Consider the following 16410-nt stretch of genomic DNA (forward strand, 5'->3'; position numbering starts at 1 on the left):
CCACTTACGGGCTCGGTGGCGACCTGCGGTCGGGATAGTGAGGGGTCGGGATGGTGGAGGAGGTCATGTGACTGTCAGTCTCCCGACCGCCAGTCACATGAATACCACCCGCTTCACACAACACCACCACTTGTCTGTTTTAGAAGTTTTAATAAATCTACCCCCAGGAGTGAATGGGGGTTTTATCTATAAAGATCTGTACATCTGACCAAATACAAAGATGTAAGAAGGGCAAAGGGAGGGCTGGTACCTCTGAAAGAAGGACACTTGGTGGTGTGCATATGATAATGCTTAGGAGATATGAAGCTGCTAAATACTGTGTGGCCTATTCATTAACAATATTCTGAAGGAAATCCAACTGTTTAAATGAATTAAGTTTCCCCAGAAACTATCCAAGGGGTGACCACAGAGAATTTATATATATCAGATAATTTTTGTTTGCATTAACTTTTATGAATTTCTATATAAGTAGCAATACTTGCCTACCCTCCTGAAATGGCTGCTGGGCCACCTGAAAATGTAGTGGCACTTCTGGTTGCCCAGAGAAGTTGGCAAGTCTACTAGATCTGGCCTTCACCCGCCACGCTGTCGTCTGCTTATGGAGTAAAGTGGTCAGACCAGGTGGACGATGATACGATTCGTGCAATACCACGTCACCAAAGCCACGCCCCCACTTTACAATGCCGGTAAAGTGGGGGCGTATCTTGGTATTATATAATAGAGGCATGGCCACAATGGCGCAATTGCACAGCCTCCTTAGCCACATCACGCCCCAGCGCCACCACCTTATCAAGTCACGCACACAGTGCCAAATTACCAAATAAGCACCATTGAGTAGGCACCGTTGTCGCAGGGTCTTTTAGGGGCCCTCGACAACGGACCAAAAAAATATTGATGTGATTTTGAAAGAAAGTTTCAATCAAACTTTCTTAAAGTGTTTACAAACGATAGAAAAAATGAATCAACTCAAAGAAACAAAAACTTTACATTAAAGACCCTATAGAGAAAATACTGTATTAATGCAATGCACCCATTAACAACTTAAAGTACATAAACCACCGACATCAGATTCACATTACAGTTTTCCAGATCGTAGACTGTTGGTTGGTAAAATAACTAAAAATGAATTAGGAGATAATTTGCGAGGGGGGCGAGATTTTGACTGCCTGGGAGCCTCCATGTGTTTAATCCGATGCTGCACGCACTCTGCTTGACCCCTCTGAGACGGCCTGACTGCACCCCGCACCCCCCGTTTCCCCCCCAGAAGGTCGGCAAATGTGTAAGTGGCTCCTTGCTTCTGGGCAATGATCCCTTTATTAATTAATTCAACCAAAACTACTGGGAGCATATTGATGGTAGTTTAATATAATGGGATTATATAGATTGCAGCTAGCATACCACTTCTTTCAGGGGCTGGATTTCCCCCTTGCCCATATTTCCTCTCCCTCCTCTTCTACCTACAGACTCTTCTATATTTCTTATCAATACGGAAGGTAAATAATGTCTGCAATGGTATTTGAGCTCTTATTTCACATCTACTTACCTTTGCAAGTAACTACTTCTTTACATTATTTAAATTTCCTCCTCAATATTCCCAATACTAAAGAAACGCTATTAAGATGCATGGAATATGTTTTTAAATGACATAAAAAGCAGGAGCTCCACAGCCGTAGTACTTACCACTGTAGTATCTGTACCATATCTGTACACACAGCCGTAGTACTTACCACTGTAGTATCTGTACCATATCTGTACACAGTCCTCATCTTCTGGACTGCTGTTGCTAGCATCATCTGGTTGATTTCCATCCCAATAACTATAGTCATGGGCCGTTCCATCAGTCCACTCAAACTCACCTTCCTGTCATTGAGAAGACAAGTCAACACACTCACTCAGCATCTCAGTGCCACAAAAGGATATTCTACATTTTCAACACATATAGGGCCTGATTCAGATGTGGTTGGAGGTGCTATCACTGCTGCTTCCTAACCAATCAGGATCTTTTTGGAGAGTGGAAAGAAACTGAAGCACATGGAGGAAATCCACAAAACATGGGGAGAACATACAAACCCCACACTTATTCAGCTCTGGTCAGAATTGTGCTCATGAGTGCAGCGCTGTGAATCAGTAATAGTGTGCAGTACTGTGCTTCCCATACATAGGGATGAAACTTACTGTTTTCATTATAAGGGTGGCCTTGGGAGTAGAATATGGTTGGAATTAGTGAAAGGGATTAAAGGTCTAAGAAGAACTAGCAAAGACTAATGGACCATGGGCGGGATGTACTAAGCGGAAAATGCTGTAAACTCCGTGTTTACCGCATTTTCCTGATGTACTAACCCCCGGCCGGCAGGACAGCGCCGCGGCGGGGTACGCTTTAGCTGGCGTACGTCCATAGAAGCCTATGGGCTTCTCTCCGCGGCGCTGTGTGAGGGATCCGATCGGATCCCTCCCAGCATGCCCTGTGGCCGCCCCCGTCACCCCGCGCAAGCGCAGACTGACTTCTGGGGCCGAATCCTGGAAGTCAGGCTGTCGCTGCGCATCGCGGAGGACAGCTCTTATCGGAAGAGCTATCCTCCGCAATGCTGATCGCATATGTTAGTACATATGCGATCAGCATCGTGGCGCAGGGCGGCGATGTACATTAGTACATCCCGCCCCATATGAGAGTTGCTTAAAGATCAGACAGTTTTCTTACAATATATAATGGTTCTAGATTTCCTTTTAAAATATATTTCACCCACAGATGGACAGTTGCACATTTCTTGCCTGTCTTATAAACTATGTAAATGTCAGCCTATTGTACATTGGGGGTAATTCTGAGTTGATCGCAGCAGCAAGTTTGTAGGCAGTTGGGCAAAACCATGTGCACTGCAGGTGTGACAGATATAACATTTGCAGAGAGAGTTAGATTTGAGTGGGTTATGTTCAGGGGCGTAAGTTTATACCTGGCGCCCGGAGGCGAAATTGACGGTGGTGCCCCTCCCCACCAGTGGCTGATCGGCAGCCAGAAAAGCCATTGGGTGAGGCAGCAGAGGCAAACATGGATAAAGGGGCAGTGGTAAACAGGGGTCAGGGGCAGATAGGGAGGGAGAAGAGGCACAGATGAGGGGCAACAGAGGAACAGAAGTGATGGGGACAGAGGCACAGATATAAGGGGAGCAGAGTCAAGGATATGGGGAGGGGGCAAAGGAAAGATCAGAATCAGTTTTCAGAATCAGTTTTATTGGCCAGGTGTACTGACGTACACTAGGAATTCTTTGTGGTACAATGCATCGCCAAGCAGCAACATGGAGGAAAAAACGTAGCATACATTACAAACATTAGACATATGAGTTCATACTGCACATATGCAACTGTACAGTAGACATATTATACATTTAAGACTAAAAACTAAGGCTGCTTGGCAGAGCAGCACCGAGGCAGCCATCCGCGGCGCCAACTAGAGCTCACACAATGCACATAATACAGAAGATTTAAGTATTACATGAGAAAGGGCAAAAGCACATATACAGAGAGGGTATAGGTACAAATATGGGGCAGGGGCACACAGACAGGGAGTGGTTAGAGCAACATAAGTGAGGGGGTAGAGTCATGGATATGGGGAGGGGGCAAAGATTAGATGGGAAAGGGCAAAAGCACACATAAAGAGAGGGCATAGGCACAGAATTGATGAATGGGCACTGGGCAGGGGCTCACAGACAGGGAGTGGTCAGAGGGACAGAAGTGAGGGGGGCAGAGGGACAGATATGGGGAGGGGGCAGTGCACATATACAGTATGGGGAAGGGACAGAGGCAGGAATGGTAAGGAGGACAGTGAAACATACTGTACAGCAGAGAAGGGATATACCTCTGTGCCCTGCAGCGCTGTCCCACTTGCAATGGTATCTTCTGTGTGTGTACAGTGCACTGAGTGCAGAGCTGCACACTATGCCCTGGAAATGGGAGCAGGAGGGAGGAGTGGAGGAGAGCGGGCCAGGCAGCTGTAGACGCAGAGCTGAAAGGGATCCGTTGTGATCCCAGAGAGTGGGGACCCGACCTGCATGTAAGAGTGAGTAGGGCAACAATCCTAAGTGCCAGGGATCCCTGTGGTGATCTGCAGAAAGCAGTTCACCATCCTATACAGTGAGTTTGTGCAGGTCGGGGGCGGGGCCAGCTGTCATGGGGGCGGGGCTTCAGACGGGCATTGCTAGCTGTGTATATAGGATATGGCCAGCCCCGGGAGCGTAGTTGCTCGCCTCCTAGCTCAACCCGCGCCTGTGTTGCAGGGTCTGCTCATCTGTGCCCCCCTGAGGGCTGGAGCCCAGCGGCAAATGACTCATTTGCCTCCGGGACTTCCGCCACTGGTTATGTTGTTTCTGTGCAGGGTAGATACTGGCTGCTTTATTTTTACACTGCAAATTAGATTGCAGATTGAACACACCACACTCAAATCTAACTCTCTCTGCACATATTATATCTGCCTTCCCTGCAGTGCACATGGTTTTGCCCAACTGCTAAAAAAAAATTCTGCTGCGATCAACTTGGAATTACCCCCATTATCATGAACTTGTAACTATAACACATTCACATTTATACATTATGTTTTTGTGTAAAATAAGACATGAACATAATGTGTGTTCTGTCCATGTGTAATATGACCCTTACCTGTCTTCTATCACTTAATCCTATCCAGATATCTGTGGGTATTCCCGGGACTTGGCTGTTCACAAGATCAAATACAAAAATATTTTCATCCCAGCTGAAAAGAAGGAAAATAGAAGACTTTTAGGAAGTATTGCATTAAGATGGGAACCTCCAGTGGTGGCTTCTGCATGTAAGTGCCACATGTAGCTTTTCCCAATGTTATACCCTATGCCAGTGGTTGCCAAATTTTTTTGAATCACGGCGCCCTAGAGCAGGGCTGGCCAAACCAGTCCTCGAGATCTACCAACAGTACACATTTTCCAGACCACCTAGCTGGTTCACAGGTGTAGTCATTACTAATTAAGATGTGCTGCATTCATTCCTAACTGACAATTCTACAGATTTCCAGGAGGCCTGGAAAACATGAACTGTTGGTAGATCTCGAGGACCGGTTTGGCCAGCCCTGCCCTAGAGTATCAGAATTTTTTTCACGGCACCCCTAGGCCAAAAGTTTTTTATTGAGAGATTTAGAATAAATATTAAATGAAGTAAATTGTGTTTTATAGGTTCAATTGTGTGGTTTGGGACAGGAATTGCTTCTGTTTGTCCACATAGTTTATGATTGGCAGCCACCAGCACTGGTTTTGCTTATTACATTGACTTTAAATTGGTCCTTGACCACCAATCCAAGGCACTCCTGCAAGTGTCCTGAGGCATCCCAGGGAGACACGGCACACAGTTTGGGAACCACTGCCCTAGGATATAAAAATGTATATTTGCCTACACTACCCCTACCCCTACTCAGAAGTATACTTAGGCAGAGCCTTTCCTGTTATACTAACGTTTGCGGCAGAGTTTTGACTGTATAAAATATATGAAAAATACAAATATGTTTGAAATATCTTCTTTGTATTATTCTAATCATTTGTATAGTCAAAACTCTGAAGTTGAGAGTCTATGGCAGGTGAGGCAGTGTCTCCCCTGCCTAACTTTCCTAGGAGATTATACCTCTGCACCTGTGTGTATTGCCCACATGCACCCTTCGCCTCATATACACTATTGTGTGTAAATCTGGCTCTGGTACTAGCCAGTGCCTCCTGAGCCATTTACCTCACCACACGTCCCTGATGTTTGGGCTGCAAAATCACTGACTAATATAAATAAAGTATTATGTGTATAATGTATAGAGAGTTAGTGTAATATTTTATATTTGCTAAATGAAAAGTATATTACATCGCAAATGTTAAAGTATTTTCCCACACATTGGGGGTAATTCCAAGTTGATCGCAGCAGGACATTTTTTAGCAGTTGGGCAAAACCATGTGCACTGCAGGGGGGGCAGATATAACATGTGCAGAGAGAGTTAGATTTGGGTGGGTTATTTTGTTTCTGTGCAGGGTAAATACTGGCTGCTTTATTTTTACACTGCAATTTAGATTGCTGATTGAACTCACCACACCCAAATCTAACTCTCTCTGCACATGTTATATCTGCCTCCCCTGCAGTGCACATGGTTTTGCCCAACTGCTAACAAAGTTCCTGCTGCGATCAACTTAGAATTACCCCCATTGGGCGGGATGTATTCAAATATATCGCCGCCCCTCGCAGCCCACCGCAGCCCACCGCAGCGATGCTAATCGCATATGTACTAAAATATGTGATTAACATCGCAATTTGGTGACAGAGGTTCCCTGCGATACCCGTGAGAAGGTGTGCTTTAGTTGTCAGTCCCGGGCTCCTTCTCCTCCTCCCTGCAGCCGGAAGGACCTCTGGCTGTGTTGCTGGGGGAGGAGGAGTTTAGGTTCTGGGACCATGGGCTGCCCGGGATACCGGGGGGGCGGGGGGGGAGGAAAAGGATGGAGGAGGTTGGCGTGAGCGTCACAGGTCAGCGGAGGCGGCGGGATGCGGCGGCTGGATGCGGTAAGAAGCCCATAGGCTTCTATAGGGTATCATCCCACGAATCGTAGAGCTGGTGGCTGGGGGTTATTGCATTTGAAAATGAGGTAAAACCCCCAAAAAACGGGGGTTTTACCGCATTTTTTCTTTAGTACATCCCGCCCATTATATTACATTATACAATATACTGTATGTTGTTAGTTACTATTTTTAAATGCCATAGACAAATTGCAAATCTATTTTAGTGCAATTAAAAACTATATTAATACCTGCAGTCCCACAAAACTGATAAACCATCACCAGGCTTTCAACAAAAAATATTGTCTTGGGCCACCATGTATTTTATTATGTGCTGCTAAACATATTAAATGTGTACTATGTGTCTGACTCAGAGATGTATATCAATGCATTCGCAGCTGCCAATTTGTGCGCAGCTAAATATACGCTAATGCTGTAGCCACTTGGAAATGTATAGAACCGTCCACCGGCAACCTCGCAGATGTCAGCGACTGTTTACAAAGATGCAGTATTGGTTGCAGATCATTGGATTATCGGAGTTCTGACTGCTCCCGGTCGTACAAATGTTTTTTTTAAAGTCGCAATCATGTACAAGGCAAAACCATGCATTGTAAATGATTGGCGCTTTAAAAAAAAGTCAGAGTTCGGCCGGGAACCCACACCTCCAGCCAGCTCGGGCTTCATTCCATCCGTCCCCATGACATAAACACATGAGCACATATCTATTGCTGTTTCATTAGAACAATTATGTTTTTAACCAAATCTGTAAATGTAAAATGTACAAAAACCATATGAAACATATAACAAAAATCGCATATTGTTTTCCACACTTATACAGAATTCAGTGCTGTACAGAAACAACAAACTTCATACTAGGATTAATAAGTGTAAGTCAAGTAAAAATAGAATAGCCTCAACTGTGAGGCGGGAGGAAATCAAGGAATGAATGCTTCTGCAGAACAAGGCTCGGGTTTATAATGCACAGTAATGGCTGTTTATTTAGCTAGCTGTTATGAGGTGAAGGTAATAAAGGAGGCTCATGTTTTGGCTCCTGCAGAGGAGTAGCTATATACAGTACCTGTGGATAGAAGCTAATTTGGCAGATGTCTTGCCGAGTGAAAACTCAGCACAATAAAAGTCGGCTTCTGCCCATGTTTTATTCATTGGGAAGAATCTGTAGCAGTTCCCACTGTACTCTGTCCAAAACAGGGGGCACTCAAATGACTGGCCAACATCTGTAAATGCTGAGGGGAAAAGAATAAAAAAAAATGATTCTTTGTTTTAAAAACAAACAATCCATTATTTTATTATCTCTACTCCATCAAAGTAACACTGGTACATGTGATTACATATTGTGTGCATGTAAAACAATGTATATTCACTTCATTTATGAAGCCCAAACAGGCAGATCCCAGTACAAGTTATGCTGGCCATACTGTATTTACCTGATTTCCTGATCCAATCTGCCGATCAAAAGCAATCTGATAGTTAATATAAGCAGTAAATGAGGCTTAGGGGTATATTCAATTGATGTTGAATTTCTGAAATTGTTGAAAAACTGAGCTTTTGGGCGTGGCTTGGCTGGAGAAGAGAGCAGACGTGTCTCTGCTGGCCTCCTCTCTCCAGAGTTCTTTAACACCCTATTCTGAGTGCTCAACCCCTGTATTCTCTCTCTGGGGGCTCCCCTTCCCTCCCTGTAGGCCTCCTCAGCCCTGCTGTGATTGCCACGGAGCCAGGGAGCAGTTTTCACTGCTCTCGCAGGTTGCGGCCTATACACCCCCGGAAGCCGGGGACTTGCGTACTCCCGGCGCCCGCGATTTGAGCTCCACGGCGGGAATGCGGCGCCGGGAAGCGGCATGGACCCCACACACGCGCTTCGGACCATCCAGAAGCCTTCCCCTGACCCCCAGGGTGGACACCCCCTGAGGCAGCAGGTCGGGGAGATGGCTGGCAGCGGGGGACAGAGGTGGATCTGAAGCCCAGGGAGACGCGGCGGCCATCTTTATTTCTACTGGAGGAGCTGGATCTGAGGTAGCAGTGTGCCTGTATAACTGCGGGGGTCTCTGGATTAGGGCTACACCAGGACTGGTGGCCCTCTGGCACTGTTCTCCCCCTGCTCTTACTCTGGGGCCCCTGTTGAGGGATTTGTGCATTTACTTTTGTGGGGAGAAATAGCCTTTTACTTGGCACTATTATCTTCTACTGTAACTGCCCCATCTAGTGGCCTCTGGATGTAATAGCATACATTTCTCACACAGTGTGCTGCATATATAATACATATTGCTCTGCAGACTTCATAGGACCGCAGATTTCCCGGCACCCGCCGAGACGATCGGCCGTGATGTCCCCATGGTTGAATGACCACGATATTATGATGTGACCGCTCTGAGATAACTCCGCCTATGCCCGAATGCTCCTATGACATGATATGACAACTCGACTTTTCTGTGGATCCTTCCTCGATTGATATTCCAGACGCCTCTTGCTTCCAGTTCCTCTACCTTTGTCGTTCAGCGTTGTAATGCCTCCCAAGAAATATAAGGCCGCTAAAACTGTTTCCCAGGTGGCGTTCTTTAAACCTTCTCCTCAGGCCGCTAAAGCAAAGGATGCACGGGGTGGCGCCTCTAAGCCTGCTGTTCTCGTGCCCTCACCACTTAGAGATGCGTCCGCCCCTGCCACTGCACATACCAGCTCCATTGACGACAGCGACTCGCTTACGGTGGGCGCTATAAAGCATCTCCTAACACAATTTAAGGATGAAGTCGCGGTAGAATTTAGAGCGACTATGAAGGAATGCCAGAGATCTATTGACGAGATTGGTGGCCGCACTGATCACCTAGAAACAAAAATGGGTGAAGTGGTGTCGTCGCACAACGACCTGATCTCTTCACATGAACTGCTCCAAAATGAGGTCACGGCGCTCAGGGACAAACTCTCGGATATAGAGGACAGATCGAGACGTAATAACATAAAGCTACGTGGTGTTCCGGAAGCTGTCGCTAATAGCGCTCTAAACGATTTTGCAGTTGACCTCTTCAGCAAACTCCTTCCTTCGTACCGCTCCGTGGACTTCCTACTCGATCATATCCATAGGCTCCCTAAAGCCAGGAACGCTCCTGATGGTGTCCCCCGGGATGTCCTTATGAGGTTACACTATTTCCATGTGAAGGAGGCAATCTTGAAAGCTGCTAGACTCTCCGATGCTGCGTCGGAGGCTTTGGGCTCACTTCAGATATTCGAAGACTTGTCCCCTGCTACTTTAGCGAAACGGCGCTCTCTTTACCCCATCACTTCAGTGCTACGTAAAGAGAACATTCTATACAGATGGGGATTTCCTACTAAGTTGCTTATCTCTCGAGAAGGTTCCACAGTTGTTATAACGAACGTCGAGGAGGGTAAAAAGATCCTAGCATCGTGGAACTCTGCAAGTTCTCCTACACACACCTCTCCCGAACGGGGCCTTCAGCGGGACTGGGCCTCTTCGGCTGTAGAACTTTGAGTATTGTTTGATTTACTACACTTGCATTGATTTCATGTTTTTCTAATCGGTTTGTCATGTCGTATTTCCTACGTTGTACCAGCTCCTTGGCGATTGTTTGAGGAGGGTGTTTATGTGATATTTGAGTGCTATTAGATTGTTTTTCAGTGTTGCCTCCTCACCGCCGATTAACTGTTTACTGTATATCTCTGCTGCCCTGACTGCCACCCACATTTCTTTGTTGGCTGGGAATTCTACCTGAGTTTCCTTTAATCCCAGTGGCTGTCGGGGGACCAGATGAGGTGCCGAGGAACTACATTTAGTTTAAGTTTGGTTCGGGTGCGGGCGGATTGACCACTACCCCCTGTAACGATTTCTAGAGTTCTCTGTGTGTGCGTGCTTGGAAAGATGTCAGCTGAAGCCAGGTGAAAATTAAGTAAAGTTTATTGTGGAAAAAGTGGTGGTAAAAATAAATATAAACTGGATGCTTGATTACATGGAACAAAACACGATAAATGGAATATTTCAGGTTAAACATAGATGCAAAATAAACATGAAGAAATCCGGGTTTAAATCAAGCAGGGGAAAAATAACATACCAAAAATGAAGTGATCAGGCAGGAATGGAAACAAACTGCAAATAATAGTCCAGAAATGTAGATGTTGAACTGGCAGGGTAAGAAGTCCAGAAGCAAGGCACATGCGTTTTAGCAAACTGCAGGGAAGTCTCCAAGAAGCAAATAAGGCAGAATCTGGACAGGGTTACTGGAGAGAGCCCAGTCTCACTCCATACGGAACCGCAATGATCTGCAACTAAGTGCCTGTGAGCTGGAGTTAAATAGCAGCAGGGTGTTGGGCTCCAGGTGCACACAATCAGGTAATTACCCTGCAGAGGCAGTGTGCAACTGCCATTCAGACCTGAGGCAACAAGTGAGACCCCTAGAGGCAGGAATGAGGTAATGCAAGGCAAAACAAAACACAAATATTCCTAACATTATCCCCCCCTTAAACAGGCGGATTCCAGACGCCTCAAAGTTCACCTTCTCTTCTTTTTTCCTTTTTTCTTTCTGGGTTGCCTAACCCTATTTGAAGGTGTCACAAAGACACTATTAGGCAATACAGGTCCATCAAAAACGAGTCTCGGATCATCCAGAAGCTCACTCTCAGAGTCGGAGCCACCACCCAGCGGTAGAACTGACCTCTTATTTTCCTGGATGGAATCAAGAGCGGATGGTAAACTTGTAGATGTTAAACTTGCCGAGCAATCTGCGTGAACACCTAGAGATACCTGCCCACATATGAAAAACTGAGGGTGCTCCCCAGACTGCAAAGGCAGGTTCTCAGAGGGGCACACCTTAGTAGATTCATCTAGGAGCGTGAGGACAGTTGGTGGACTGAATCTTTCGGTCACAGCCTTGAGGAAACCGGGCAAATCTTGTAACACTGGATCTCCCTTATCTATAAGACCATTTACCCACTTCAAGGCCCTCCCTCTGAATCTCATACATACGTTAGCAATGATATCAATAGGGGACAAGTCATCAAAACTCAGATAATATCTGAAGAGAGCTAAACAGTGAGAGATATTTCCATAAAAGTAAGGCAGATCCTCGGGCAAATCTTGGATCTCGGGCATGGCAGGCACCTCTATCTGGTGTTGGACAGGCGGAACCCCCTCCTGGGGCTGGACAGGCAGAACCCCCTCCTGGGGCTGGGCAGGCGGAACCCCCTCCTGGGGCTGGGCAGGCGGAACCCCCTCCTGGGGCTGGGCAGGCGGAACCCCCTCCTGGAGCTGGGCAGGCGGAACCCCCTCCTGGGGCTGGACAGGCGGAACCCCCTCCTGGGGCTGGACAGGCAGAACCCCCTCCTGGGGCTGGACAGGCAGAACCCCCTCCTGGGGCTGGACAGGCAGAGCCCCCTCCTGGGGCTGGACAGGCAGAGCCCCCTCCTGGGGCTGGACAGGCAGAGCCCCCTCCTGGGGCTGGACAGGCCTTGGCCGGACCTCTGGCAAGGTGGACACCTCTCGGACCTCTGGCAAGGCGGGCACCTCTCGGACCTCTGGCAAGGCGGGCACCTCTCGGACCTCTGGCAAGGCGTGCACCTCTCGGACCTCTGGCAAGGCGAGCACCTCTCGGACCTCTGGCAAGGCGGGCACCTCTCGGACCTCTGGCAAGGCGGGCACCTCTCGGACCTCTGGCAAGGCGGGCACCTCTCGGACCTCTGGCAAGGCGGGCACCTCTCGGACCTCTGGCGAAGCGGGCACCTCTCGGACCTCTGGCGAAGCGGGCACCTCTCGGACCTCTGGCGAAGCGGGCACCTCTCGGACCTCTGGCAAAGCGGGCACCTCTCGGACCTCATGCCGTGAGGCAAGGGCAACGGGGACCTCATGCCGTGAGGCAAGGGCAACGGGGACCTCATGCCGTGAGGCAAGGGCAACGGGGACCTCATGCCGTGAGGCAAGGGCAACGGGGACCTCATGCCGTGAGGCAAGGGCAACGGGGACCTCATGCCGTGAGGCAAGGGCAACGGGGACCTCATGCCGTGAGGCAAGGGCAACGGGGACCTCATGCCGTGAGGCAAGGGCAACGGGGACCTCATGCCGTGAGGCAAGGGCAGCAGGGACCTCATGCCGTGAGGCAAGGGCAGCAGGGACCTCATGCCCGAAGGCAAGGGCAGCAGGGACCTCATGCCCGAAGGCAAGGGCAGCAGGGACCTCATGCCCGAAGGCAAGGGCAGCAGGGACCTCATGCCCGAAGGCAAGGGCAGCAGGGACCTCATGCCCGAAGGCAAGGGCAGCAGGGACCTCATGCCCGAAGGCAAGGGCAGCAGGGACCTCATGCCCGAAGGCAAGGGCAGCAGGGACCTCATGCCCAAAGGCAAGGGCAGCAGGGACCTCATGCCCAAAGGCAAGGGCAGCAGGGACCTCATGCCCGAAGGCAAGGGCAGCAGGGCCCGACACCCCTCCTGGGGTCGCAGGGCCGGACACCCCTCCTGGGGTCGCAGGGCCGGACACCCCTCCTGGGGTCGCAGGGCCGGACACCCCTCCTGGGGTCGCAGGGCCGGACACCCCTCCTGGGGTCGCAGGGCCGGACACCCCTCCTGGGGTCGCAGGGCCGGACACCCCTCCTGGGGCTGGGCAGGCGGAACCCCCTCCTGGGGCTGGGCAGGCGGAACCCCCTCCTGGGGCTGGGCAGGCGGAACCCCCTCCTGGGGCTGGACAGGCGGAACCCCCTCCTGGGGCTGGACAGGCGGAACCCCCTCCTGGGGCTGGACAGGCGGAACCCCCTCCTGGGGCTGGACAGGCGGACCTCTGGCAAGGTGGACACCTCTCGGACCTCTGGCAAGGCGGGCACCTCTCGGACCTCTGGCAAGGCGTGGACCTCTGGCAAGGCGGGCACCTCTCGGACCTCTGGCAAGGCGAGCACCTCTCGGACCTCTGGCAAGGCGGGCACCTCTCGGACCTCTGGCAAGGCGAGCACCTCTCGGACCTCTGGCAAGGCGGGCACCTCTCGGACCTCTGGCAAGGCGGGCACCTCTCGGACCTCTGGCAAGGCGGGCACCTCTCGGACCTCTGGCAAGGCGGGCACCTCTCGGACCTCTGGCGAAGCGGGCACCTCTCGGACCTCTGGCGAAGCGGGCACCTCTCGGACCTCTGGCGAAGCGGGCACCTCTCGGACCTCTGGCGAAGCGGGCACCTCTCGGACCTCATGCCGTGAGGCAAGGGCAACGGGGACCTCATGCCGTGAGGCAAGGGCAACGGGGACCTCATGCCGTGAGGCAAGGGCAACGGGGACCTCATGCCGTGAGGCAAGGGCAACGGGGACCTCATGCCGTGAGGCAAGGGCAGCAGGGACCTCATGCCCGAAGGCAAGGGCAGCAGGGACCTCATGCCCGAAGGCAAGGGCAGCAGGGACCTCATGCCCGAAGGCAAGGGCAGCAGGGACCTCATGCCCGAAGGCAAGGGCAGCAGGGACCTCATGCCCAAAGGCAAGGGCAGCAGGGACCTCATGCCCAAAGGCAAGGGCAGCAGGGACCTCATGCCCAAAGGCAAGGGCAGCAGGGACCTCATGCCCGAAGGCAAGGGCAGCAGGGCCCGACACCCCTCCTGGGGTCGCAGGGCCGGACACCCCTCCTGGGGTCGCAGGGCCGGACACCCCTCCTGGGGTCGCAGGGCCGGACACCCCTCCTGGAGTCGCAGGGCCGGACACCCCTCCTGGGGTCGCAGGGCCGGACACCCCTCCTGGGGTCGCAGGGCCGGACACCCCTCCTGGGGTCGCAGGGCCGGACACCCCTCCTGGGGTCGCTGGGCCGGACACCCCTCCTGGGGTCGCTGGGCCGGACACCCCTCCTGGGGTCGCTTGGCCGGACACCCCTCCTGGGGTCGCTTGGCCGGACACCCCTCCTGGGGTCGCTTGGCCGGACACCCCTCCTGGGGTCGCTTGGCCGGACACCCCTCCTTTTCGAAATTTGAGCACCACAGTGGCATAACTGAGCAGAATTTGGCACTATGGCAGAATGAGGAAAGCTCTTTTTATGTTTGCGAGCAGGACATAACTGAATAAAATGTCCCGACCTGCCGCAATAAAAACAGAGCTTCTTATCCCTTCTATGTCTCCTTTCTTCCTCAGAGAGACTGGGTCATGGAAAACTCCAAAACTTGCCTTTGCTTACGCTAGAAAAACAGCAGCCAGAATTGAGAGTACCAGACTGATCTTTTCCCCTTTTTTCCTGCGTCTCCTTAAAGGGAGCAGGTAACCTTACTGAATCTTCAGGCAGAGCAGACAGTATCTCTGAAGATAGGATTTGAATACCCTCCAGTTTCTCTCTGAAATCCACCAGCAATGCAGAACTCAAAAACTTGAGAGGCAGGGAACCTTTCTGAAGTGAAGCCATTTTATGAGATTCAGCTGAATCAAAACAAAACTCCTGCACACGTTTATTTTGGCAGATCATTCTGTAACGATTTCTAGAGTTCTCTGTGTGTGCGTGCTTGGAAAGATGTCAGCTGAAGCCAGGTGAAAATTAAGTAAAGTTTATTGTGGAAAAAGTGGTGGTAAAAATAAATATAAACTGGATGCTTGATTACATGGAACAAAACACGATAAATGGAATATTTCAGGTTAAACATAGATGCAAAATAAACATGAAGAAATCCGGGTTTAAATCAAGCAGGGGAAAAATAACATACCAAAAATGAAGTGATCAGGCAGGAATGGAAACAAACTGCAAATAATAGTCCAGAAATGTAGATGTTGAACTGGCAGGGTAAGAAGTCCAGAAGCAAGGCACATGCGTTTTAGAAAACTGCAGGGAAGTCTCCAAGAAGCAAATAAGGCAGAATCTGGACAGGGTTACTGGAGAGAGCCCAGTCTCACTCCATACGGAACCGCAATGATCTGCAACTAAGTGCCTGTGAGCTGGAGTTAAATAGCAGCAGGGTGTTGGGCTCCAGGTGCACACAATCAGGTAATTACCCTGCAGAGGCAGTGTGCAACTGCCATTCAGACCTGAGGCAACAAGTGAGACCCCTAGAGGCAGGAATGAGGTAATGCAAGGCAAAACAAAACACAAATATTCCTAACACCCCCCACCGTTTAACCCTGAGTCGCCATGGTTAGGCGTCCGAATGTGCCCCCGTGAGGGGTTAATGTTCTATTTCTTCTTCCTGTTATCCTTCATCTTTTTTGTCCTTTCTTTCCCTTTTCCTCTCCTTTTGTCCGGGTATGTTACACACACTTTCTACCTGCCAGTTGGTTGTTGATAGCTACGCAATCCCCAACAGTTTTACAATATGGTTAACATTGTTTCTATAAATGCAAAGGGTCTTAATTCCCCACATAAGAGGAGATTAGCGCTTAATTATTTCCATAAATTTAAAGCTCAAATCTTAGCCGTCCAAGAGACTCATTTTATTAAATCTGCCCCTCCACGGTTTACTAATGGGAGATTCCCCCATTGCTATTTGGCTAATGGGCCAGCAAAGAAGGCGGGGGTGGCAATCTTGATATCTCAGCACTGCGCGTTTTCCCTCACTTCGCAATATTGCAACCCTGAGGGGAGAATTCTAATTCTGGTTGGTACTCTTGAAAATAAAGAGGTGACATTAGTTTCTTGCTCTGCTCCTAACACCAAGCAACTAGCATTTTGCAGGAAACTCTGCGCTAAGGTGCAACAATTGGCTAAGGGCGCTTTACTCTTAATGGGGGACTTTAATTTGACTCTGGACCCTTTAGTTGATAACTCTTGCAAGCGGCCCTCGCTCTCCAGTCAGCTCCATAGGAATGCAAAGGGCTTTAGCCAGCTACTGGCGGAATATGATCTTTTAGACCTCTGGCGCGTTTAGCATCCAATGGACAGAGATTACACATTTTACTCCCCAGTGCATGCATCCTA

At 49.9% G+C, this 16410-nt stretch overlaps 1 protein-coding gene across 1 annotated transcript in view; it reads right to left on the reverse strand.

Moving 5' to 3' along the window:
• Window positions 1-16410, reverse strand: part of CLEC19A (C-type lectin domain containing 19A) — a 61058-nt gene that overhangs the window by 30294 nt on the left and 14354 nt on the right. Inside the window, exons 2-4 of the mRNA XM_063932379.1 lie at window positions 7619-7784; window positions 4648-4741; window positions 1728-1860 (exon numbers count right to left, since the gene is read on the reverse strand). Of these exons, the coding sequence (XP_063788449.1) occupies window positions 1728-1860; window positions 4648-4741; window positions 7619-7784 (393 nt within the window). The remainder of the gene's footprint in view (window positions 1-1727; window positions 1861-4647; window positions 4742-7618; window positions 7785-16410) is intronic.

The sequence above is a fragment of the Pseudophryne corroboree genome, chromosome 7, assembly GCF_028390025.1.
Source record: "Pseudophryne corroboree isolate aPseCor3 chromosome 7, aPseCor3.hap2, whole genome shotgun sequence".
NCBI lineage: Eukaryota > Metazoa > Chordata > Amphibia > Anura > Myobatrachidae > Pseudophryne > Pseudophryne corroboree.